Genomic DNA, 24,444 nt, shown 5'->3' on the forward strand with positions numbered 1-24,444 from the left:
ATGGTGAGCTAATAACAGATGAGGAGAAGGCTGAGGTTCTCAACATTTTTTTTGCTCAGCCTTCACTGACAACCTCTCTCCCAGCACCCAGTAAAAGAACACAAGGTGGGGATAAGGGTAGTGAAGTTCCTCCCACTGTATATGAAGAGCAGGTTTGTGACCACCTGAGGAACCTGAACATACACAAGTCTAAGGGACCCAATGAGATGCATCAGAGAGAGCTCAAGGAATTGGCTGATGGAGTTGCCAAGTCATTCTCCATCATGTTTTAAAAGTCCTGGCAGCCAGATGAAGGTCCTGGAGACTGGAAGAAGGGAAACATTGCACCCATTGTTAAAAAGGGTGGAAAGGAGGACCCTGGGAACTGCCAACCTGTCAGCCTCACCTTTATGCCTGGGAAGATCATGGAGCAGATTCTCCTAGAAGCTCTGATAAGGCACATGCAGGACAGGGAGGTGATCCAAGACAGCCAACATGACTTCACTAACGGCTAATCCTCCTGTCTGATGAACCTGGTGGCCTTCTATGATGGAGTGACTACAGCAGTAGACAAGGAAGAACCTACAGACATCATCTAGCTGGATTTCTGCAAGGCCTTTCACACAGTCCCCCACATTTGCCATCAAGAGCTGTTTAGTAAATGCACTTGCTGCAGCGTGTTACAGGGTTAGCTGTGACTTTAAACCTTTATTGAGAATGGCTTCATTACAAATAAAAATATATTTATGTATAAAATCCCTGCATGTAAAATACCCCTTCCTTTGCTAGTGACATCATGAAGGAAACAGTGGCAAAACTTTTTCAGAATGAGTATTTTGATGAACAGTCCTGTAATGGGAAACAAGGTCCAGGGGATGCAGATGATCAGTGCTTGTGCAGTGAGCCTTTCAAGTTGGATTTGTGTCACACTAAGTCTCTTCATTTTGCTTCTGCTTCTTGTGTTTTCATCTCTCATAGCTGTCTTCTATTTGGTGGCTACAAGAGATCCTGCTGCAGGGGTGGAGCTCTCCTTTTGTCTGTACCAGCCTAAACACGTTTCTTTCTCTTTCAGTTTTGCTAAAGTCTTTAAACCCTGGGTACCAAACATTTAACACTCAGTATTACTACACTTAATGTGCTCTGAAGTTCATGGTTTACATATAAGCAGCTCAAGATAGGCGTTTGGATACCTGGACTGTAAGAGGCTAAATGCCAATCACAAGCCTTTTGCAAGAACTGGTTTTATTGAGTTAATCTGGGTTTATTTAGTTAATCAAGTCTGCTCTAAAGTAAACCCTGGAGCAGTTTAATGGTAATGAGCTACCTACCTGAAAAATGCAGGGGCTGAGGAAGTCATCTACCAGCCTGCAGTTGTGCACCTGCACAGAGCTAATGCAATCTCTCTAAAGCAAACAGCATCAATTTGGCCTTGGACAGAAAAAATGCCCAGATCAGTACAGGAGCCTTCCTGTTACTTACCTGGAGGAGCTGGAAGGCAGCATCTGGAATAGGGGTTGTACTTTCCTCTGGGGTTCTGCTTCTAGTAATGTACTGGTTCTTCTGCTCACCATTCACATCCTATCTTTTATCCATCTGGCAAATATAGATGCCAGAATGGCTTCTCCAGCTTCACCAGTGAAAAGCAAAATTTGGTAGGCTGAAGATTTCTCACACCTGCTGTGTCCCTAACTTCTTAAAGGCTGCTGCATTTGAAGTGCCTGGTTCCAGCCCTTCTCCAAAGGAGCACTCGATGCTACTTGCTTACATTTCCAGATGCTTTTCAGTAAGCCAACAACCAAAATGTTTTCTCTTAGAAATTTTGTTTTAGCATGCTGAAAGTAGATTACTATTTATTATTTCCACCTGTGAGTAACAATGGCCTTTGACTGTTATTCCACACACTTCTAGAACCTGAACAGCTCTTTTCCTGAAAGCAGGCCAAAGGTGTGGGAACCCTCAGAAAGATGAATGGCCTGCTAACTTTTGACTTGGCAGTGGCTCAACACAGTTAACTCCAACCTGATCAGCTGTAGCATAAGAGCTAGGAAACCTCAGTCCCTGCCTTGTGACTTGTAGCAGAGGGATGTTTCTGTTCCCTCCTCATTGGTTCCAGCTCTTAGATTACTAAACTAGTAAAATAGCAGAATTTGGCTCAAATTATGATTCAGAATTTTAGTTCTAATTCAGCGTAGAATGCCAGGTATTGACTGTTTGTGTAGCACTGGTGTGGAAAAGCATTTTCTGCATTGCTTAATAAGTTTAAAGTTTATATTCAGAATGGATCCTACAGAAACTGGCACATGCAGGTGGCATAATGTTCAGAGAATTTTGCAAAGAACAATAAAGATTTCAGCCTACTAATGAAATAGCTTCACTTAAACTTTTGGGGGGATACAGAGTTCTGAGAGGGGATCCTAGAGGATTTAGCCAAGAGATTAAGTTTGCAGTGCAAGGAAACGAGACCAATAACCACAATTGCAAATTTAAAGCAGTGGCATAAATGCTACATCTCTGTGAAGTGAGAAGTTTCCTTGAGTAAAGGTTTTATTCCTACAATGCAGACAACACTGATGAGCTAAAAAGGCAATTTTTAAATAGTGGTTTATGTTTTGGGTTTTTTTTTTTCCTTCTCTGAGACCCTGCTAAATCTCAAATCCCTAGATTCAGGATGAAGCTAAACCCTTGATGCTTTGACAGAGGAACAAGTATTTTTTTCATTCTTTGTCTTCTAGTTTTGTTTACCTAAAGCTATGCATCTATCACCAGGTGTTAAAATTAATTTGGTGCTTTCTTTCTCATGTGTTTAATCTGAAAATAAGCTAAAGTGAATAGGCACTGGGCCTGTATTTTAAAACTGCTGTCAAATGTGCAACATTGAAAACGAGGGGAAAAAACCCCCAACCACCAACTGAGACACAGGGCAAAACCAGACAAGTCATCGGGGGGAAAAAAAAAAGGTAAAGACAGGATTTGCAATATAGTCCTAGCAATGTCTGTAAAGCCTCCCTTGTTTAAGATCCCACTGCAATTCAGGAGCAAAGTCTCTGCAGGGGAAGTCCTGAGACAAGCAGCCAGCTGCCCTGCAGGCTGCACAGGAAAGGACCAGAAAGCATCAGGTGTGGATGTCAGCTGTCTGTGTAGATGAACAGAATATCTTCATCAGTGCCATAACTTGTCCTGGCTTCCTCAAAGTTACTGATGCTGGTGCAGCAAGTTCCTGTTGAGGACAATTAAAATGTTAGTAAAAATGCAGGAGGATTTGCTTGTGAAAAGATCTTGTACTGGGTCTGGCAGGTTCTATAAAGAGAACTGGTACACAAAGGAGGCTGATCAGCCTCTTACCACCTCAGAGACAGTGCTCACAGAGGCAGTGCTGTAAATGGGTGACAAAAGCCATTTTGCTATACTCTGCTAATAGGAAGAGTTCAGCATCTCTCACTAACCCATTTGAAAGCCAAACAAGTGTGCTAGAATGCATAGCTCAATTCCTCAGGTAAATCACAGCCCCAAGTACAGCACTGATTCAACTAATGTGGCAAAAGGCCTGGTGACAGGTTGGTTAGTGATGCCTGAATTCCATGCATGCCACCAGGGGCAGTCCAGCTCTGGCTCTGCATGACAGACTTGTGTCACACTGCTGAGGCCACCCAACAGGAACAGGCTACTCACGGTCAGCATAGGCAGGGTTGTTGTAGTAAATACTCCCTGAGGCTTTGTTGTAGCCACATAGCACAATGAAATGGCCCTGGTAGTCAGGACTCCTGCAGAAGCACTTCTGTCCAATGGGGAGGAAGCAGCAGTATTTGACAGGACTGGAGCAAAGATCACACAACAGCAGGACTGCATTAACTAGGACAATGGCTATGTGACCTTGGGATAGGTGGGTTTGGATGTCTTGAACAGTTACTGTGCTGCAGGAAAAAAAACCAGACATGCTTACAAACAAGTTCTGGAGAGAGACTGCTATACAATCAGTGTGATGATGGACAGTTGTTTGGGACAGGCAGCTGGCATGGCTGGGTTTATGTCACAGCTCTTTGCTTATAACCCTGCAAGCTCTGCTACAAAGTTTGTAGGGCTTTTTGATCTCATTGCTGCTACAGAAATGCTCTGGATTCTGCAATAATATAAATTCAAGCTCAGAGTGTTGCAGGTGCCCCAGAGAGAAATAATAAAGGAGTGCCCAACTCATTAACTTGAGAGGCTGTTGTTGTGGGGAAATTGTACATGAAGGTTTTCTCCTGCTCTTAGAAAAGCTTCTGAAGCACCAAATCTTTATTGCCTGAGTGGTTAATGCCTTTTTAATCACTGACCAACTTCTTCAGAAATTTGCCTCTGTCACAGAGGAGTTTGTTTCTCCCAGCTGCAATTTGGGACCACATGATGCTCTTGAGGCTTTACTTCTATTGTCCTTCCTACAGAGGGTGAGTATTAACCACCCAGCCTAACCCCCTCTGTGGAAAGCCACCCACACACATTAGTAACTCGTCCCCTGGATACATGCCAAGGGCTACATGCACTGCCTGATGGAACTCAGGTGCTTTATCTTTCCTAGTATCATTTCTCCTCTTTGATGCCCCAGCCTCAGTGCTGCACAGCCAGATATGCCTTGCTCAAGGCCGCAACCTTAAGGCTGCTAAAGCAAGGTGGCCTGACTGCCCCTTCTGTCCTGTCACAGCTCCAGTTAAACAGATGGTGCCATATGGGGTCTCTGGTAAAAGGACACTTACTGATTCTGCAAGTTACACTTAACTCTCTTCTTTTCTTATTCCTAGTCATTTACCTCACTTGGACAACAGAGACCCAAACCCAGCTTCACCATAAAGCAGGATGCAAGCCACTTAGTTATGCCCCATGTAGAACATCACTGTCAGCTCTGAAACACTTCTGCAGTTTTCCCCCTTCTTTCAGAGAGGTTCCTAGTTTCATCCTCCCTAGCTGAAAAGTGCCTCTGTCTAGGAACAGAGCTCTGGGGACAATCAGTTGTGTGCCCATGTAGCCCTCCCATGCTGAGTGCTGCAGGCACTCTCTGATGGCTAACCACATTTAAAACATAAACAATAGTCAACTCCTGTCAGCATTTTCAGATCACTTATTCTATGCCATAACTATTTTTCCACAAACTTTATTATTAACTCTCCATGTCCACTTTTTTTTGTCAAGACAGACATAGCAGACTCTCTAATTCACAGACAAGGCCCAGGGCTTGATTTCAGTCTCCCACCAATTTAGCTTTCAGGTGACTCCAACAAGAACCAGGGAACCCACAGAACCTCTAAAGAGAAAGGAAAGCAACTCAACTTACCACTTCTCCACCAGCACCTTGCAGGCTTTGGCTTGTGCAAAGAGCTGATTCACTCGATTCTCTTCTGTGTCAAAGTGCTTCCTATAAAATGACTGTGGAGATAAGTTATGAACTGCAATGATGTTTACCATCCACCACTTACAATCTCTGCAAGCAAGGGCCCGCCTAAGTTGGAGATGGGCTATGGGAAAAGAGAACTCTCCCGCAGTTCATTGGAAACAGGACAAGGATTCCTGCTCTAAATTAGAAGTTTAAATTCACTTCTGGCCAGTTATTGTTGCAGTTTCCATCCAGTGGCCATGCAGCTGCCTACATGACAGGCCTGTCTGGTTTGTACTGGGCAGCTTACTTTATAAAGGCCATTGCCACTGTAGGTCCACACTGGTGCCTTTGTTGGCAGTCTTGAAGGGGCCAAGCTCTAATGAATATGGAGGCTGAGATACTCTCTCACCTCTAGGGGCGAGGTTCTTGAGGTCAGGGCTGAGGCACAGTGGTGGGGAAGTGTGGAAGCTGCTGCTGCCCTGGCTGTACCTGCTCTGTAGATAGAGGGCTACAGTCTCCAGGGCTGTCAAAGGGGCTTGAACCATTCATCAGCACTTTTTTTTTTTCTTAATTCCTATTCCTGAATCACAGCTGTGAAATAAGTGGGACTGGGTCAAGCCTTGCCTTCAGAACAGGTTTGTGCCAGTTTGGCAACAGGCAAGCCTCGCTTACAGGCACTGTGCTTAATTGTCAGGAACACAGCAGAGCTTTTACAGCTTGACACACAGGGCTTTTAAATCTGTTTGCTGTTTCCCAGCAGCTAAGGCCACTCACCTGATTTTTGTAGCCCTTGTCCACTCCAAGTGTCTGGGTGCAAAACTTATGCCTGACACCAAAGTGCCGCATTAGGTAGGCCAGGTCAATAGTCCAGATGCTCTTTGTCAGCTGGAGCTCCTGGATGGCTTTCTGAAATTCATCATTGTCCAAAAGGTTCAGGTACCTGCAGCATTAGAGGAGGGGAAGCACAGATCTGAGAAGAAGCAAAATGTGTGCTGCAGCCCAAGCCTCCACATCACAGGGCATAAAACTGAAACACTAGGCTTGGCTAAGAACAACAACAACAACCCCCAGACCCACAGAGGAGCCACAAACTGAAGGGGAGGGAAGGGAGTGGGGAATATTTAACTGGATTTATTGCTGATGTATGAGTATCTCGACTCTTTCATACTGCTGTACAATAGGCAAGCTATACTGAGCCAAGTATAGATCTCTGTCCTGAAGGGTTCACAGGCTAAATGCACAAAGCATCAGAGCAAACACAGAAAGAAATGTTAAAGACTAAAACTTGCTTCATGGCACAACAGATGGATTTCAAAAGGAGGAGCTGGAAAGGTAGTTGGTAAATAATCAAAGGAAGCTTGTATTAGGCACTGATAGCACAAAACACAAAAAAGGGGAGATGAAGTCAGGAGGAAGCTTGGGACAGGTTGCAAAGGGTTGGGGAGAGACAGTTACAGAGAGTTCTGGAAGTCTGAAAACAAATGGAAGTAAATGAAGAAGAAAAAAAAAAGACTGCAATTGAGAATGCAGGGCAAACAAAGAGCAGCAGGGTGAGAAGATTAAACTTGGAAGCTGAGTTTTGGGCAGACTCGAGTGGCAAATAGGTAAAGGGAATAAAGAGGCAGAGGTTACAGTAGTCAAGATGGGAAATTACCAGCACACGGACTAACGTCTTGGCAGAAGGGATGGAGAGAAATGAAAATCTTCTGCTTCATATCTACTAAGTGGACATCTAAATAGGTATTTCTCCTGCACCTAAGCTCATGTTCCTCTGTGGAAGGAAAGAGGAGTTCAGCAGGACAGCTACCAGTTCAAGAAAAGAAAAAAGAAAACCCAAAACAAAACCAAAAATACCCCAAAGGGCTACACAGTTCTGGAGCTTCAACACTGCAGCAAAAACACTCGTGACATGGGCTGGGGACTCAGCAGGACAGAAGCCACCTACTCAGAAACTTCCTCCTCACTTGACATCAGGGAATCAGGTGAATTGCTGGGCCCAGTATCAGTTCTGAATGGTATCAGGGAGAGGGATAACTGTTCATCAGTTTATGCATGCCAACCTCCAGAGGTCTTAGGTACTTTGCATCTGTCAGAACAGTTATGCAAAAAGGTCTGAAGTTCACCTTTCTGTTTTTCCTTGCTGTGCCAGGTCTAAGCAACAGCAAGGGCACCTGCCAATATGTGATCTCGTGACTGAGCTGACTCGCGGCTGCTCCAACACCACTCTTCTCCCGAGATGTTGCTTCCCACTATCCCTCTCCCATGGGATGTGATTTTCCACCCGTTCCCACCAGAGAGTCACTTACTGAAGCACCATCCTGGAGCAGGCTAGCCCACAGTCCCAGTGGTACAGCTGCTGAACAACTGGCACTTTCAGCTGGATGCAGTCAGCTGTAGTGGAAACACCCCGTGGTGAGTAACACAAGAAAGAGGTCACTGCACACAGCAGTGTCTTCTCCATACCTCACAGCTTGCCCTCAGTGCTACGCTGGCAGACCCTCAGCATCATTTTTTATCCCCTTGATCAGACTGACAGGAATTTTTTCCTTTCTTAAGGGGAATTTGGTATTTCTGTTCAGTTAAGCATTTGGTTCAATCTCTTACTCCTTTACTGTTCCACACCTGGGATCACTCTGTCATGATGTGTATTTTGTTACCATTTCTCCTTGGCGCTTTTGACTGTCCCCAGTTTGTTACAGCCAGGGCCTCTGCCAAGCCCCAAGGTTTAACATAAGAGGTGTGCATTTTCTACATCAAGACTTCAAACTTTAATTTTTTTGCATGTTCAGCTTCCAGTCATCCTGTTTCCAAACACATCCAAAGTTCTTCAGCGATGACTGTCAGCTGCCCCGAGATAAGACACAAGCAGCATATGCTGTGGCTGCAAGGAACACTGACAACACTTCTCCCGTTCTCTAGATCCTCGGTGCAATGAACCTACGGACGGTGCCAGTAATTCCACATTGCTGCGCAGCTCCGGGAGGGCGGAGGAGGCCTCCTGGGCCTCCAACGGGGATGGCGAGAGCTGCCAGCTCCCCGTCGCCGACAAGCCCGTACTCAAGGCTTCCTCTCCCGGCCCAAGTCGGCGCTCAGCCCGTTCCGCCAGGGCGGACCCCACCGTGGAGATCCCGCAGCCGAGCCCTCCCCCTCCCCCCCCAGACGACGGAGCCTCCCGAGAAGGGCTCTGCCCGGCAGCCCACGCTCCTCGGCGGCGACCGCAGGACGAGGGTTGTGCGAGGCGGCCGGGGCTGGCCCTGCTGCCGGACGCACTGACCTGGTGGTGGCTCCCCAGCCTCCTGGGGGCTCTTCATGGCGGTAGGGCCTGCCGTCCGCTCACTGCCGGCCCCGCCGAGCCGGCCCGTCCGGTGGCGCGGCCCAGGAGCACGGCATGCCTCGGCACGGCGCTGGCTCCTCCTGGCCCCAGGGGCGGACGCGGAGGCGGGCGCTGTAGGGGGCCGGGCCCCGGGGCGTTTGCCCCGCGCCGTCGCTGCAGTGTGGACGGCGGCGATCAGGTACGTCGGTGGGCAGGAGCATGACACGGCGGGTCAGGGCGTGACCTGGGGAGAGCACAGAAGCGCGCTGGTAGTCAGCCCTGCCCCGGGACGGGGCACCGCCGGTGGGACGGGACTGGTCCCGGCCGGCAGGACAGGGCTGCGGCGGAAGGCGGTGCCGAACCCGCACGGCCCAGCTCGGGGCGGGGCTGTGCCTCCGCTGCCCCCTTCCTGTTCCGGCGCGCAGGGCACGGCGGGAGACTGCCGGAGGCCATTAGGAGTGAGCGCGGGCCCAGGCGCAGGTGGGCGGTGGGGAACTGGCCTTGAGTGGGGTTGTGCCTGGAAGCGGTAGGGTCCTCTTTTTCTTTCAGGCTCTGTGGGAAGCATCGGAGGTGTGCTGTATCCTTCGGGGCCTGTGGACTCTTCGGGGTGCCTGGCCCTGGGAGGGTGAAGCCGTGTTGGGGCGGCGGTCAGCCTGTGCAGGCCTCAGAGGCTCTACTGGGTCTTTTGGGGTGGGCCTCTCCGCTGGCAGGGGCCCTCCTCTGCCCCTGGGGCACGGCTGGCGGCCTTCAAGTGAAGGAAGGTTGTGGTTGCGGCGTGTGGTGCGGGCTGGTTCCTTGATGGTAATGCCTGTGGGTGTGCTACACGCGGGTTTGGCTAATCTCGTAGGTGGCCAGGCTGGCTGTACCGTCATGGGATGCACCTGGGGCTATTTCTGTTTGACATGTACCTGCCTCTATGAGTGGTCGAGTATCTGGTATTTACAGCTGTATTTCCTAGGTCAGAAGAGACCTGGGAAAAATGTGCTGATTGTTTCTTCCTGTGGGGATTTTTCTAGAGAGGTTTTGTTAATGTGTTGCCAAAGCATGTGGTGCCTTTGGGCAAGAGAGAAAATCAGTGCTTTACCCTAGGAAAAACGATGGGCTGGGTAAGTGAAACATAATCTATAACTTTCTTTGTGATGATGACCTGTGTTGTTTTTTTCTTTTCCTTGGCTCAGGTGTAGCCCCACAGCACTGCAAACATGTCTATTGGAGTGCCCATTAAAGTCCTGCATGAGGCTGAAGGCCATATTGTGACATGTGAGACCAATACAGGAGAAGTTTACCGAGGCAAACTCATTGAAGCTGAAGACAACATGAATTGTCAGGTACCTCTGCTTCAGAAGGACACAGTGAAGTCTGTCTGGTCTGTGCCTGGAAAGGCTGATAGCCAGCTTGTTGGTAGTGTGATTAAAGACCATTGCAGTTAATCTCAGGATAAAGAAAGCTGCATGCTTTTACCATAGTGAAATGGATTCAGGATTACTGAGAGCTCTGAAGAGGCCAGAGCTTTTTCTTTCCAGTTTCAGAGTTGGATTGGGCATTCCTGCCTATAGTACCATGGTTCTTAAGATTCTATTCTGTGCATGTTTTTCCTGGAGTTCTTTATTTAAAGGTATGGAACATAAAAATAATTAAGCCTTGATTTAAGAAATTGAAGCTTTCTAAAATGCTTCTTACTTTATGCATTCCAAGAAGGCCTAATTTGGATTGACACTATGCCAGTCATTGTTGAAATCAAAATGTTTCCTTAACAGTAAGGACTAGGATAGCTTTATTAAAACTGATTCAATGTGAGAAAACAAAACTAACAAATCTAAAATTAATTCACAACTAGAGGAGAGAAAGCAAAAGTCCTGGGCCTACTTGAATAGCAGCAGGCTTGGGAGTGCATTCAAATGGGTCTGGCTGCCTTGTGTCGCAACTGCAGCTGAGAAAGTAGTGTGCTTGGGAAGTCTTTGTGTTTGATCCTGGAATCCTGGCTGTGTATTCTGCAGGCCAAAGGATCAGTGACACAGAAGTGGATTAGAGGGGTCTCTGGGCACTGACTGATGGTTGCCTTCCAGATGTCCAACATAACGGTGACGTACAGAGATGGCCGAGTGGCACAGCTGGAGCAGGTGTACATCAGGGGCAGCAAGATACGGTTTCTTATTTTACCAGACATGCTGAAGAATGCTCCCATGCTAAAGAGCATGAAGAATAAAAACCAGGGCTCTGGAGCTGGCCGAGGAAAAGCAGCTATTCTCAAAGCCCAAGGTGTGTACACTGTTCATGGTTGTGTGTGTCCAATTTTGCTGTAGAAGAACAGAGGTTGGAGTTGGTCTTTTGAGGTCCCTTCCAATCTCTCATCTTCCTCACTGAGAAATTTTAAGCTGTAAGAAACTGCAAGATTGCTGGTTAATATTTTGGGTTTCTGTGTGTTTCATCTCGTGGTGGGAGTTGAACTGTCCAATTACCTGAATGAGTACTATTGATGCTACAATAATTTATGTCTAGTGAGTAGTCTTGGTATGTGGAACCTTTATGTAAAACTTCATTTTCTCTTTTGCTGTGGTTGTGGCTGGTAGCTGTTTGGAAAACCTAGGGAAGGATCCAGCTGTTATTTTTTTTTTCAGCTGAAGCTGCTGGAAAGCTGTACTTGTCAGCCCCTCTGCAGTTCACTCTCACTGGTACCTTTCTCAGGGAAGCAATCTCCTTAGAACAAGATTGAGTAATCGTGGGCTGCAGAGTCCTTGGTTAGCCTTAGCAAATGCAGCAGAGTTACTTGGGGAGTAGCATCTGCTGAAACATGCTGAGTTTTGTAGAGCCTGCACTATTTAAGTCTCATGGGCTATAGAGATTTGTGTGTCAGCTCAGGAGGAGCACAGAGTAGGAGAGCATTCGCTGCATCTCTTTGAAGAGCAAGACCCTAACCATTAGGTCTTTTCTCATAGAAAGCTTCTTGCATTCGTATAATTTTCTAAACTGAATGGCGTAGCCTCATTTCCTTGCTTCTAAGCAAGAGGGCTTTGAGTGTTGTTTGTTCTGGTTGTCAGTTGTTGAGGTCAACATGCTGCTCTGTCAAACTCATCCCTGATGTTTTCTTTCTGCAGTGGCTGCAAGGGGAAGAGGCCGTGGGATGGGCCGTGGCAACATCTTCCAGAAGCGAAGATAATTTTGGTCTTGACCAAGGTGCTTTGGTTGTTTTTTTTAATTAGGGGGTATTAGCTGGACCTGTGCATTGGTATCAGTTTTGTTAAATAAATGTTTCTGTCAAAAACTTGTCTGCTCTTATGCAGGGCTCCTTTTGGCCAAACACGTGGTAGGTAGATTTCAAACTTCAAGAGCTTTTAATATAAAATAGTGGATTTTATAGCTAAATCTGGCTGCTTTGTGTGATGCATTGACTTCTAAAGCTCAGCACAGATCATGATGTTTCCTTTTGCTTGTTTCACCCTGTAGCCATTTATTCTCTAAAAGAATTAGAAGAGAACCTTGGAGGTCTAAACGGTGTGGTTTGAAGTCCTATTAGCTGTAGCTGCTTCCTGAGAAACAAAGCTCTGTGTTCTCTTGCCTTATAGGGACCTGCAACAGACAGAGGTCCATCTTCAGAGCTGTGCATTGAGCTTGTGTTCTTGCATTTCTTACTTTTCTCTTTGGTTATGAGGAGAGGTTTTTTTGTAAGGAACACACAGCTCTGATATTTAACTATGGATTTGCAGTGAGAGATTCTGAGTTTTTCCCTCTGCCTGGGCAAAGAAGATAGGCTACAAAACCGGCATTTTCAAGGGGAATGTGAAAGGTTTTGTAAAGCTGGAAGGTGGTGCAGGTGTATGGGAAAGCCTTCTGAATGGTCACCCATGAAATGCAGCTCCATACAAATGCTAATCTTCTGGACAAAGCTTAGGATCAGCTTTAGGTCTCCCATCTGTGCACAGCTGCCCTGCAAGCAGCCAGGCATAGCTGTAACTCCAAGTACAGTGCAGTGGTTCTTACCTGACTCAACTGGTTAGGCTATTGCAGTGTAACACTTGTGTACCTAATCACACCTTGCATACCATCACTTGCTGGGCTGAGCATGTCCACAGGAGCTGGTCTTTTCTGCTCTGAGGCTGTGAAGACTCCCTTGTGCAGACATGAAAGTTGAGCTCATGTATTCATTTGTTGAATTGTCTGTAAATAAAACTGTATTTGGTCTTGCATCACTAGAAGCTCCATGTTACATGTTCTTCTGGGTAGCAGTCATCCTAAATACTTGCATTAGAAACCTCCCTGAAGTGTGCTTAAGAGATTCATAAATTCAGAGGGATCATAAAAATCATCCAGTTCCAACCCTCCTGCCATGGGCAGGGCCACCTTCCACTAGCCCAGGTTGCTCAAGGTCTCATCCAACCTGGCCTTGAATACCTCTAGGGAGAGGGCATCCACAGCCCTCCTGGGCAAACACGTAACAGAAACTTGAGACTGATTAGTGCAACAGTTGACTGCCATAAATAGAGACTAGTCTAGGATGGAGTGCGTGTTGAGGGAGGGCAAGTTGTTCAGCCTGAAGGGTGTCCTGGCTATGGCTGATGTACAGTCCCCTTGCCTTCCTCAGTGACAGGAGAGCCCAGAGGTGTGCCCACAGCTGGAGCAAAGGGAAATCACTTGGCCAGAACTTTGGATCTGGCTTCTCCTGAGTCTCTGTAACCTCTCAAGGAAACCAATGGTGAGGATTGCCATAGCTTGGTTTTTTTTTTTTTTGTTTGTTTTTTTTTTTTTTTTTTTGTTGTTTTTTTTTGTGTGTGTGTGTGTTTTGTTTTTCCAGAAGTATCTGCTACTTCCAAGCCCTCAAAGCTCTTTTTTCTTTTTCTGTAAAGCCTCCAAAAAGAAAAGAAGGCTCCTTCTCCTCTGTGGAAAAGGAAGGAAGCCACAGGTGGAGGACTGACTAGACTGACTGATAGGCTGGTTTGCTGCAGGCTGCTTTGAAGGTCCATGTGCTGTGTGCATTGGTGTGAGACGTCAGAAGGTCTTTCTGCCATCGGTGTCTCACCCACTAGATGGCTCTGTCGGTAAGAGAATGGAATGCAAGAAACCAGAATGCTCTGGAAGGAAAAAGTCAGGAATGTGACTTCTGGAGAATCCATAAACCCAGTGCCATTATAAACTGCAGCATGGCAACACTCAGCCCATATCCTTCCATCTTCAGTGTTCCCAGAGTGCTGCCTTCATGTGCACTGAGGTTCTTCCAGCTGAGGCTGGCTGCTGGGTTTCCCTGGTACTGGGCTTATTGGGCATATGTAGGTCACGCAGATTCCTTGAGTTCAGCAACTTAACCGATCTGTTTCTCTGGGAGGGAGGTTCCCATGGATAGGTAACAGCTGTCTGCTTTTAACAGCTGCCCCGATTTCTCACCTTTTATTTATCTTTTTCTCCAAATAACACAGCATTTCTTTTCATCCTTTGCCATTCTGCTAGCCACATTGCTTTTGATGCAGCCCAGGATGCCATTTGCCTTCTGGGCTGCGAGTGCACACTGTTGGCTCATGTCCAGCTTCTCCACCAGCATTGCCAAGTCCTTTTTTGAAGAATTGTCTAAGGAAGTAGTAACCAAAGAATTTGTGGAAATAAATGGGAAAACTGCATCAACAGTTAAGTACCTTTATTATAGATCATCTTACCATTCAACACTCATTGTGTTCAATCTCCTAAGCTGGTGAACTGCAGTCCACTTTAGTGTTTCAGTAAAAGAAAAAGCTCTTTCAGTTTGTCTTATATAAAAAGTGGCACAGAATTAACATACTATTTAAAAAAAGGCATAGACACAAATAATCCCTGCCTGTGATTCTGGAACTCAAGCCCCATGTATTTCCAAGTCAAAATGAACACATCTCTTTGATATGATATTATGCTTGTAAAAATGCCTACCAAAAAATCAGTTTGTTCAGAAGGCAGAGTGGTTGGGAAGTATTTCCTCTTTCACCATTTAACAAACGACATCACTGCACAAAACCTACCAGGTAGCAAAATACTGCAGATGAATTTCACACATGAAAGCCAACCTGGACACCATCCAGTGTCCCAAGTGAGAGTTCAGCACAGCAACAAAATCTTCATAGTGCATCATAAAATTCAGCTACATGACATTCAGTACAATATTTAATTCAGTGCTCAGGAGATGTAAAAATCAAATACACCTAGGAATCTGCTAGTCAGACACTGGTCCTTCCCATTTGTTTGGGGTTTTTTTCCTTGCTGTTTTCAGAGTATGTTTTATATCTGTTCTAAGGGATCTGCTACTTCCCAACTTCAAAAGTTATTAGCAAATTTTTTGAGATGCGAGAAAAATCTTTTCTAAAGAAGACTTTGAAGTCTCTTATCAAGAAGACTTAAAAATTTTAATTTTTTTTTTGTTACTATCTTCTTCTGACCCTAACATTAAACTTTTACTCAAGCCAGTAAGAATAAACTTAAGCAGTGCTATTTTCCTGCAAGGACACTGATTTCTATGCCAACATGTGTATTTAGGCAGAAACTTTTAACTTCAAGCTAGCATTTGAATGCAATTTCAGTTTCTTCTGAAATTCCTATACCTTACACAGGTTTTTTTCAGTGTTATCCAAGAAATAAAACTCTGATCTGAGGAAGCAGTAAGAAAAGCTACTGAAGTAAGTCCGTCATAAGACATGCAAAATGATGTAGGGTTTTCTTCCTTTAAATTTCGCCTTTGCAGGAAGCACAAAAATGCATCACTGTTACAAAAGAGCTTTGTCTCATGTTACTTAGACTCAGGTTCTTTATCAGCATAAAGCATCTGTATGAAAGCTGAAAGGGAATTCAGTTGGTAGCAGAAACTCAATTATGCACAAACTTTTATTCCCCACAAAAGAAATCCAGGGTGGGAAATAATCCTTTAAAACAAGGCCATTAAAAAAAACCTCAATAAACTCAAACCAAAAATCACAGCATCACAGGATGTTAGGAGTTGGAAGGGACTGCCAAAGATCATCAAGTCCAACCTGCCCCTGCCAGAACAGGACCATAGAATCCAGCACAGGAATGCATCCAGATGAGTCTTGAAAGTCTCCAGAGGAGGAGACTCCACAACGTCTCTGGGGAACCTGTTCCAGTGCTCTGTCACCCTCACAGTGAAGAAGTTTATCTTCATGTTGAGGTGGAACCTCCTGTGCTGTAGTTTATATCCATTGCCCCTTGTCATGTCCCAGGGTGCAACTGAGCAGAGCCTGGACCCTCCCTCCTGACACCCAGCCCTCAGATATATTAGAACAGGAAGGCACAAGGACAGACATACATCACTGAGACAGTGACTGGGACTCTCAGGAGAGAGGGGAAGTTAGACCTCTGTCTGATTTCCACTGATTTCACTGGCTGAGATCCTGCTTTTCTGGGCTGCTTGGATCACAAGATTCTCAAAGCAGAAATAGAGCTTTTTAGTTTTTTTTTAAATTCCCCTTCCCTGCTTGTGTTTTTAAAGGCATCAGAGATATTCAGGATGCAGTACACATTTCATAAGGCTGATAAAACCAAACAATTGACCAAAATGTTGAGTTTGTCTTGTGAAAACATGGAGGTTGAAGCAATGGAATAGCTTCCATCAGAGAGGCAGCACACTACACAACTCATTTTTTGCTTGGATTCAAGTTCCACACTTATTACACATAACACAGCTAGATCCTCCAGCTGCATTTTCCCTCTGCTGGCCTAACTTCATGGAGAAAGCCTCAGCATTCATCCAAAGTTTTAACTTGGAAAAAATGTAGTTGTGAAATAGTTGCATACAGGTGAAGACAGATTTCACACTGAAGAAGTGTAGTTAATTACTTTGCAGTTTTTTGATGTTCTCTGTTGTGGAGAGAATTTCTGTATCCTTTCTAAGGTGCAAGCCTTTACCAGCACTGGCCTTAAGGAAAACACAAAACTTTTTCATAAAAGCAGAAAGACAACTAAGAAACTAAACCAAGCATATCAAAATTCCAGTTTTCCTTCACTAAGGTAGTTAACATTTTGAACGCTGATGATTTTATCATTTACTAAAGAAATATCAATCATCTGGTGACATCAAATCCTGTAATTCATAAAAATTCTATGAGATAAAGAGAGAATTAATCATGGGCTACACTCAAAAAGTTAGATGATACATGGATAAGGGTTTTTTATGGCTCCAAATGAGTGGGAAATGACACAAAGTGAAAATTAAAAAGCAAATAAAGGCTCTTAATAAAATCTAATTCACATTTCTACCTTGCTAGAAATTCCAGGAATATTTTTTTCCTGTAACTCTATGTCCAAGCAGTGATTTCTTCCTCTCCATGTGAATTTTCAGCAGACACAGTAAAACAGAAAAGGCTCAACTTTTATCTCCTCAACAAGTGGGTGTGCTTTGTAGCAAGTGAGCTGGAGGTAACAAATCCCTTGAAAAAAAAGAGAAAAAGCAGAGGGTGTGAATGAAGGATACAAGCTTGACAGCCCTAAACACTAAGGTATTCATTTAACTCATAAGATAATGTGGCACCAGCTTAAAAAACCAAGGATCTCCTCCCAGCCACTCATTGCCATTTGGGATAGGGAGTGTTGCAGTACTGACACAGCTCCCTCAGCCTCTCCAAACCAAAAGAACTTCAAGGCAGACCCCAAGTTCTCATTGTTCTCTTGTTAGGCTGGAGCAGAGTTGTAATGATTTTGTTCTGCAGAGATACTTACAGAAGAATAAAACTAATCAGAAGGCTCAGTTTCTATCTGGGAACCTCCAAACCCATTTGGAGCTTTTCTTTATTTGCAGGAATTTTTCCATACCCCTTGAGCTAAAGCAAAAGTGTGTGAACCACACACAGTTGAGTGGCTTAAAAGCAGCCACCTAGGCCAACACAGCATCTGCTTAACCCTCAGTCACTTTGGAAGTAAATGTTAAAATAAACCCCAATCTACTATGGTCTGTTTGGCCACTTAAGTGAACAAGCCAAGAAGGGGTAGAAAATAAAAAAGATGGTGACAATTTCCACAAAAGAATCTTTAAGAGCAGAGACATTTAAGTCCTGGGTTTGTTACCCCAATTTTTTGGGTCACTGTCAGTCAATATTTTCTTGCAGACATTGAGCTCTTTAGTGAGTACTGTAAAGGCAATAGCACTTAGTGACCCACACATAAAACCCACAATTTGTGGCTCAACCATTTGGCTTAAAATCATCTGAGGAAAAGGAACATGCACAGGGTATTATCATTATTGCATGACACCCTTGGTGTTTTATAGCTCCAGAGACACCAGAGAATGCTCACTCCATATGATGTTTACAGCTGGAAATCAGCATTTCTTCAGCATTTAAAATATCTGCAGGTAAACACAATTAGCAGTACATTCCGTTCCCCCTGCCCCCTCCTCAAAACAGAGGTAAAAATGTGGTTGCTTTTCTAATCAAGGACATTGAAGCTCTGTAGATCACAAATTCCTCCCTGCATGTGCCCCACAGTTACACAGCTGAGCACAGGGCTTCCAGCACCACAGCAGTTGCCAGGTGCTGGCAGCTTTTACTCACTGTACGTTAGAAGAAGTTGAAGGTGTTATGCTGTGCCTAGGGTTATGCATTTTAATGACAATAAAGTCAATAACATTTCAGAGGAAAAAAAAAAAAAGCAGTAATACTGTCCATGACTTTTTAAACGGACTTGGTTGAGAGAAGACCTCTGAGAACTGAGGCTGGACAAGAGGATGTCTGCAAATCCTCTAAAGCTGTCGGACTTTTTTATCAGTGCTTTTAATGTTGACATCCAGTGTCTCTACTTTCCTGGTCAGCCGATCCAGCACATCATCCTGCTCGTCTAGTTCTGTCTGCAGACCAAGAGCCAGGTTTTTCAGACGACTCAGTCCAGAAGACATCTCCTCTGTCAGTGAAGAGAGGGGTCATAAGGAATCAAAGCAGTATTGTTACATGGACACCATTAGGGTTCTCTCTCTTCTCCAAAACCCCAGGTTAGAAAATGATAGTTGTGATCTGCACTAGATTCTATAGTCCTGCTCTGGCAGGGAGGTTGGACTTGATGATCTCCAGGTCCCTTCCATCCCCTAACATCCTGTGATCCTGTGATTGCTCCAGCCTGAGTGTTCTTCTTCACAAATGGAAGCACTGATATTTAAACGTTTCTACTGTATTATCACAGAATGGCTCAGGTTGGAAGGGACCTCAGTGATCATCCACTGCAACCTCCCTCCCAAGGTCTCATCCAACCTGGCCTTGAACACCCCCAGGGAGGAGGCATCCACAACCTCCCTGGGCAGCCTATTCCAGAGTCTCACCACCCTCATACTGAAGAGCTTCCTAAGCAGTCTAACCCTGCCCTCCCTCAGCTTCAAACCATTACCCTTTGTCCTTCTGCTAGACACCCTCATGAAAAGTCCCTTTCCAGCCTTCCTGTCGGTATTGGAAGGCAGCTCTAAGGTCCCCCTGCAGTTTTCTCTAGGCTGTGCAACACTACTTCACTTGTTTTCCTTTAAACTTCTTTCAGGCATATTGTCAACACACTGAAGATTTAAGCAGTTAAGATACTTAACCTAGATGAAAAAAAAAATCCCATTTCCAGATTTTCTAATTTGCCTGCAAGGAAACTATTTTATTGCATGATCAACACAAAATCTATCTGTTTTTAAGGGCACAAGCATGTTGCAGAAGAGTTGAAGCATTGTTGCCAACAGTTTCTCAGGAGATTTATACTATTTCAGGTATCTCAACCACTTTATTTCTAGCTAGTTTCACCTGAAATGCATTTCTAAGATATGTTACTAATATTTGCAAATAGTTGCCCCACAGACATCCCACAGCTTGAAATGATGCATGTTTGAATCAGAAGTTTGGATTCTGCCACGTAGATAGCTTTGAAATGCAGAATCCAAGCAGTTTGGGGTTTAACGAAAGATATAATTTCAAAATTTTATTTAATTTTAAAAATACATATCAAATTTCACATATTAACTAAAAAAAAGGGTGTTTGTTGGCAATATATTACTTAGTAATTTTCTCTGCCTTATGAACCAAAAACTGAAAATGGTTTCCCATCAGACAGCTTCAGTCTTCTCACTCACCTAAGTTGTTATCAATTTTCTGGTGGTAAGCTCGCAGATGTTGGTTCTTCAGGTAGGAATCCCTCTGCACTGAGGAACCTAAATCTGCTTTGCCAAAATCATTGTCTGTTGAGAGTTTGAAATACAGAATATTATATAATAAAAGAGCTAGCAAGAAGAGGCTTTAAACTTTTAGAAGGCCTATTAAAAAATTCATCTAACCACTGCTGTCCTGTAATCACATAACCTTTTAGCAGAATTATCAAAAGCATCCCAACATCACTATCTGTAGAACACCTCTCAAGGTGAACAGCTATTAAGCTACAATTTTTCCATTTTTTGGGCTGCCTTTTGTAGTTCCACGAGGTAGCTGTGAGAAAAAAAAAAAAAAAACAGCCATGCAAGCAACAAAGCAGGCAGGTGGGTAACTTCTACCAGCAGTTGGTGTCTTCAGGTCAAGCCACCAGAAAGTTCTTTCTCTTGGACAGACTGTTTGTGTTATGTGGAGTGGAATGGAGACCAGTGCTACCAAAAAGCATTTCTTTACTTACAGAACTACAACTCTAAAGATACCCAGCTCTTACTTCACAGAAAACCAAACCCAGTCTGCTTCCTTGCAAGTAGTGAGTTCAGTAAGGCTGCCTTCACACTGCATGGATTCTTGGCTATACTCTGTGCAAACAGAAGCACTGGATGCTTTAAAGGTCTTTATGAGTATTGCATGACCCCCCACCCCCAAAACAGCTAAAATAAAGTCTGTATCTGAGCTAAAAAAAAAAAAAAAAAGTCTTCAATATGGGTATAAGAGTCTCAGGGGCAACAATCCCCTAGAATTGAAAGCCACAAAGGCACGTTTGCCCCAAGCTGATGGCAGACATTCAGTGTAAAATAAAGTTAGCAAACCTGAATTATCCAGCTTCCTTAAATTGGGATGGCTTTCCTGGTATTTTGACTCTTGTTCTTTACTAGACAGCATTGCTTCTTTTAATCTGGTAATAAAGAGAATGGAAAGAAATCATTCCTATGGACAGCAGGCCTCATTCTGAATCTGTTAAACAAGAACAGCTATCAAGTTTATACAAAAAATCCCCACAAATTTGTTAGTTCTGACCCATAACATTGGTATCTGCCTTCAGTGAAAGCAGAAGTGGTTGCTTTAGTGCTGAAAATAGCTCATGGAAACTTTGACATCAAAACCAAAACTCTATCTTCTTGGAGGCAACCTACTCCTTTCCTCTAGTGATAGATGGAGCAGGATGGGAAGGAGGAAATCAGCCCATGAAGCATTACCAGGCTTGACATGAATTTCTCAGCTGAAGAGACACAAGTACTGCAAGACACAGCAAGTTCACAGCAGTTGGTTTTATTTTACGTCTTTTAATGGAAGCTAGAGAAATACAGATAATATTTAACTGAAAGCTTGGCAATGCTACAAATAAGAATTTCCTGGTAAGACTGAAGGGAGTCTAGTAATTCAGAAGACTCTGAAGAATTACTTGTGTCATTCTGTGGAATTGTTGGAATTAATGTCCCACAAATAAAAAGTTATTGCCACACACAAAAACAAAAGTAGCATTGTTTTTCTCAGTAAAAGGGAGCCAGACATCCTGTCAGGAGTTTGCTGGACAGAATGAAGTTCTGGGGTTTTTTGGTGGCATTTCAGAGATGCTGTCAGGCAAGAAGTCCCATGGAAAATGTTTCCTTTACTTACCTGCTGTTAGCAGAATATTCAGGGCTTCCATTCTGTTCTAACTTGGTCTCTGGAGGTTTGGCTTTGAAGTAGTTTACTAAGCCCCCCCAAACACTCTTAATGCTATTTATGTGCCTCTGACTAGTCTTCAAGTCCTGCTCCATTTTATCTACCATCTGTTCTGTGCGCTTCAGTGCCTCTCCTTGACGAACCAGCTCCTAACAGATAACGACAGAAAAAGAGAGGCCAGTCAAGCCAAGATGAGCATTAACAGTGCAAGATGCAAAAACATTAATACATACAAATTATTTATTTTTCCCCTTCAGCAGCATAACCACTATTCCACAGCAATGGAAAGATGGATTCTGCCTGCAGCTAACACTGGTGCAAATCAAAGAATTTGTGCTCATATTCTCTCCAAACTCTTGGGAATTCTAGGTGAATGTTCTTCCCCTGCCCCCCTGCCTCAATAAAACAGCAAACACAGACAATTCAAGCCCTGTGTTAAGCCTAAATTCCTGGTTCCTCATTTGTGCTGTTCTGGATAAACAAATCACAAGTTCACAAGTTTGCAGAAGTGCCACCAAGAGCCATCTTCAGCATAAGCACCTGCTGCATGCAGCCTGTGGATGCCCTTGGGTTAATTTAGGTAACCACATTACTGACATTCAAGGAAACATCCTATTAGCAGGTGACACAGAGGACAAGACCTTTGTGCGCGATGCCTCTGAGTAAAGTCTGTTCTGAAAGGAGGCCAGAAGAATGAAGGAAATGATTAATGGGGATTAAGAGAGCAGATCACAAACAATCCAAAGTTGGCTCTTTATTGTTGTTGTCTAACCAAGGGAACTGCTGAAAAGCAGGCATTAACGCCATTAATAAGGCTAAGATTCGCCAAACGCAGCTGAAAAAGCAACCGATTTCTAGACTCGGTATTACACCGGTAGAGAGGATCTAACTGCGATTTTCTTCCATCGAAAGCCAAACCGTCTGCACATAGAAAATCAGGCTGCAGTATCACAGAGGGATGTTGTCCCCGACACACTGAGTAACTCTAAATCCCCGAGTTTCGGGCCACTTTCGGGGAAACAAACCAGGCAACCAACCACCCCCAAAATGCCTCCCTTCATGTTTAAGCCGGCCACTCCCCGCCTGGAGGCGGGGGCCCAGGGCAGCCCCTCGGCGCTACACGGTTCCGGTCTCTGTTCACTCCATCTCCCCCGCACCCCAGATCTGCGCTGCCCCGCGGGGCCGCCACCCACCTCCGAGGCGGCCACGCCGATCTGCTCGGACTCGTAGAGGAGCGAGAGGGAGCGGGTGGTGCTGTCGACGGTAGCGGCGGAGCGACGCAGCACCTCCTGTTGCAGGTACCGCTGCCGATCGCCGACACCCGCCTCACCGCTGCCCCTCGCCGACCACGACGACACCTCCTCCTCCTCGTCATCCTCGGCGAAGGGGTTGTAGCTCCTCGCTTGGGCCGACATCGTGCCGCCGACAGCGGGCAGTGACGGAAGCGTCCGCGGTAAGCGCCTCAGGAAAGCGGCGCCTTCAACCCCAGCTCTTCACAGAGGCCACGCAAGACCGAGTCTGGCCTCCCCCGCCGCTTGTCCCCGAATCCCTGCCAGATCCGCTCCGTTGCTTCCGCCCACAGACCGATACCGGGCGGAAGCACCGGCGCCTCCCCCGTCGCCGGGCGGGGCGAACGCGGAGCGCCCTACAGGATCGGGTGGGAGGGACCGGGGCGGTGGCTGGGCTGGGCTAGGCTAAGCAAGATCGCTCGTAGAGCATTGCGGCAGGGAGAGGGGACGGGAACCAGTAAGAGGAAGGGCGGAGATCCCGCCGGCGGCTAAGCCGCCGCGCGCGCCGCCATCTTTGCAGCGCGATTGGCGTCCCGCGATCCCGCGGGAAGTGGTGATTTCGCGAGGCGCGGAGGGGCGGGCGGGCTAGCGGCAGCCGGACGGTCTTCTCTGTTCCCGTACAACATGGCGGCTGCGGCTGTCGCGGCGGCAGCGGCTGCCGCTGCGACGGCTGCAACGGCGGCCGCGGCGGCGACCACTACCGCGGCGACTGCAGCCGCGGTTCCCTCCGCGAGCGCGGGGCGAGGGAGCGGCGCCGGCACCACCCGCGGCTTTTACTTTAACACGGTGCTGTCGTTGGCGCGGTCGCTGGCGGTGCAGAGCCCGGCCCCACTAGAGAAGGTGAGGGGCGTCCGGCACGGCTCCGAGGAGAGTGAGCGGGGTCTTCTCTCGTGGGGACTGCGTCTGGGGGGGGAGACTGTGGTAGTGTCACGCGTGGAGGGTTGTGGCTGTAAGGGCTGTTTCTGTCGGGTCTCCGAGGCCGTCACGCGTGGGAGACGCGTGTGTGGGGCACAGAGGCGTCATGCGGGGGGAGGGGAGCGGGGGACTGGTTGTGTGTACGTCACAAGAGTGGAGCCTTCGTGGAAGGGTCGGCATCATGGGTGCCGTGGCGGGGGCTGTGGGACCCTTCCTCTAGAGAGTGCTTGTAACGCTTGGATGAGGCGGGTGGTGGGTCATGGCCGTGCGTGAGGTGGAGGTGTCTGGGCCACCTCACTTAGCCCTGTTGTGCGTGGGGACCTCTGAGAAGCAAGTCAGAGCCAGTGTGAGTGCCCGCAGGTGGGTTCGTGCTTGGCCCCGCGGGGCTGTGCCCGTGGGAGGCCAGGCCTGACACACCTGCCTGTGTCCAGAGGATGCTGAACCCCTCAGCGGGGAGCCGTCCTGGGGCACTGGGAGCGGGCTCTCGCCCCAGCCGAGTGCATGGGAGCTTCTGGGCTAGCATGGCCCATCCTGACCCAAAAATGCCATCGTAACAGGGCACGTTGGCACAGTGGCCGTGGCCGGTGCCCTCGGAGCAGCCCTCCCACCGTGGGACCTCACAGCGGCTGCGCAGCCCTGAAGTTTGTGGAACGTAATCTTGTAGGCATGATTAGACTGAGCCTAATTAGAGCTAGTTGCTTTATTTCACATGTCTGGTTAAATCCAAGAGATGCGGTCAGCTCAAGGTAGAATGTGCCTAGTTGAAATGAACCTCTAAGGATGTAAAACCAGACAGGGGAGCTTCGACTG

General features: G+C 46.3%; 4 protein-coding genes across 6 annotated transcripts in view; 2 read left to right on the forward strand and 2 right to left on the reverse strand.

Moving 5' to 3' along the window:
* Positions 1-2,626: 2,626 nt before the first annotated feature.
* On the reverse strand, positions 2,627-8,179 carry GUCD1 (guanylyl cyclase domain containing 1). The gene is made up of 6 exons (XM_054392939.1): positions 8,132-8,179; positions 7,633-7,721; positions 6,101-6,266; positions 5,285-5,376; positions 3,649-3,890; positions 2,627-3,196 (listed from the first exon to the last, which is right to left on the reverse strand). Exons 1-6 carry the CDS (start codon positions 8,141-8,143, stop codon positions 3,105-3,107), a joined length of 693 nt encoding a protein of 230 aa, XP_054248914.1. The 5' UTR covers positions 8,144-8,179; the 3' UTR covers positions 2,627-3,104.
* Positions 8,180-9,081: 902 nt separating this feature from the next.
* SNRPD3 (small nuclear ribonucleoprotein D3 polypeptide) lies at positions 9,082-13,251 on the forward strand. Of its 2 annotated transcripts, XM_054392727.1 has the most exons (5): positions 9,082-9,119; positions 9,818-9,967; positions 10,706-10,898; positions 11,735-11,813; positions 13,219-13,251. In XM_054392727.1, exons 2-4 carry the CDS (start codon positions 9,842-9,844, stop codon positions 11,794-11,796), a joined length of 381 nt encoding a protein of 126 aa, XP_054248702.1. In that variant the 5' UTR covers positions 9,082-9,119; positions 9,818-9,841; the 3' UTR covers positions 11,797-11,813; positions 13,219-13,251. The 2 variants fall into 2 exon arrangements, with proteins under 2 accessions (XP_054248702.1, XP_054248701.1); XM_054392726.1 differs by lacking the exon at positions 13,219-13,251 and having other exon boundaries at positions 11,735-12,801.
* Positions 13,252-14,266: 1,015 nt separating this feature from the next.
* SNAP29 (synaptosome associated protein 29) lies at positions 14,267-22,881 on the reverse strand. 2 transcript variants are annotated; one of them, XM_054392486.1, is made up of 5 exons: positions 22,624-22,881; positions 21,383-21,579; positions 20,575-20,660; positions 19,693-19,797; positions 14,267-18,497 (listed from the first exon to the last, which is right to left on the reverse strand). In XM_054392486.1, exons 1-5 carry the CDS (start codon positions 22,843-22,845, stop codon positions 18,340-18,342), a joined length of 768 nt encoding a protein of 255 aa, XP_054248461.1. In that variant the 5' UTR covers positions 22,846-22,881; the 3' UTR covers positions 14,267-18,339. The 2 variants fall into 2 exon arrangements, with proteins under 2 accessions (XP_054248461.1, XP_054248459.1); XM_054392484.1 differs by having other exon boundaries at positions 19,693-19,776; positions 22,624-22,845.
* Positions 22,882-23,343: 462 nt separating this feature from the next.
* The window catches only part of PI4KA (phosphatidylinositol 4-kinase alpha), a 62,924-nt gene continuing 61,823 nt past the window's right edge, over positions 23,344-24,444 (forward strand). Inside the window, exon 1 of the mRNA XM_054392729.1 lies at positions 23,344-23,559. Within this exon, the coding sequence (XP_054248704.1) occupies positions 23,344-23,559 (216 nt within the window). The remainder of the gene's footprint in view (positions 23,560-24,444) is intronic.

The sequence above is a fragment of the Indicator indicator genome, chromosome 26 (assembly GCF_027791375.1).
Source record: "Indicator indicator isolate 239-I01 chromosome 26, UM_Iind_1.1, whole genome shotgun sequence".
Lineage (NCBI taxonomy): Eukaryota > Metazoa > Chordata > Aves > Piciformes > Indicatoridae > Indicator > Indicator indicator.

Coding starts and splice junctions, on each gene's coding strand:
- GUCD1 (XM_054392939.1), bottom strand. Junction 3,891..5,284: donor AAGGTGCTGGTGGAGAAGTG/GTAAGTTGAGTT, acceptor TTTTTCCTGCAG/CACAGTAACTGTTCAAGACA. Junction 3,197..3,648: donor CAACCCTGCCTATGCTGACC/GTGAGTAGCCTG, acceptor TGTCCTCAACAG/GAACTTGCTGCACCAGCATC.
- SNAP29 (XM_054392486.1), bottom strand. CDS start 22,845: ATGTCGGCCCAAGCGAGGAGCTACAACCCCTTCGCCGAGGATGACGAG. Junction 21,580..22,623: donor TCGGCGTGGCCGCCTCGGAG/GTGGGTGGCGGC, acceptor GTTATCTGTTAG/GAGCTGGTTCGTCAAGGAGA. Junction 19,798..20,574: donor AAGGAAGCTGGATAATTCAG/GTTTGCTAACTT, acceptor AACTCTCAACAG/ACAATGATTTTGGCAAAGCA.
- SNRPD3 (XM_054392727.1), top strand. CDS start 9,842: ATGTCTATTGGAGTGCCCATTAAAGTCCTGCATGAGGCTGAAGGCCAT. Junction 9,968..10,705: donor AAGACAACATGAATTGTCAG/GTACCTCTGCTT, acceptor GTTGCCTTCCAG/ATGTCCAACATAACGGTGAC. Junction 10,899..11,734: donor AGCTATTCTCAAAGCCCAAG/GTGTGTACACTG, acceptor TTCTTTCTGCAG/TGGCTGCAAGGGGAAGAGGC.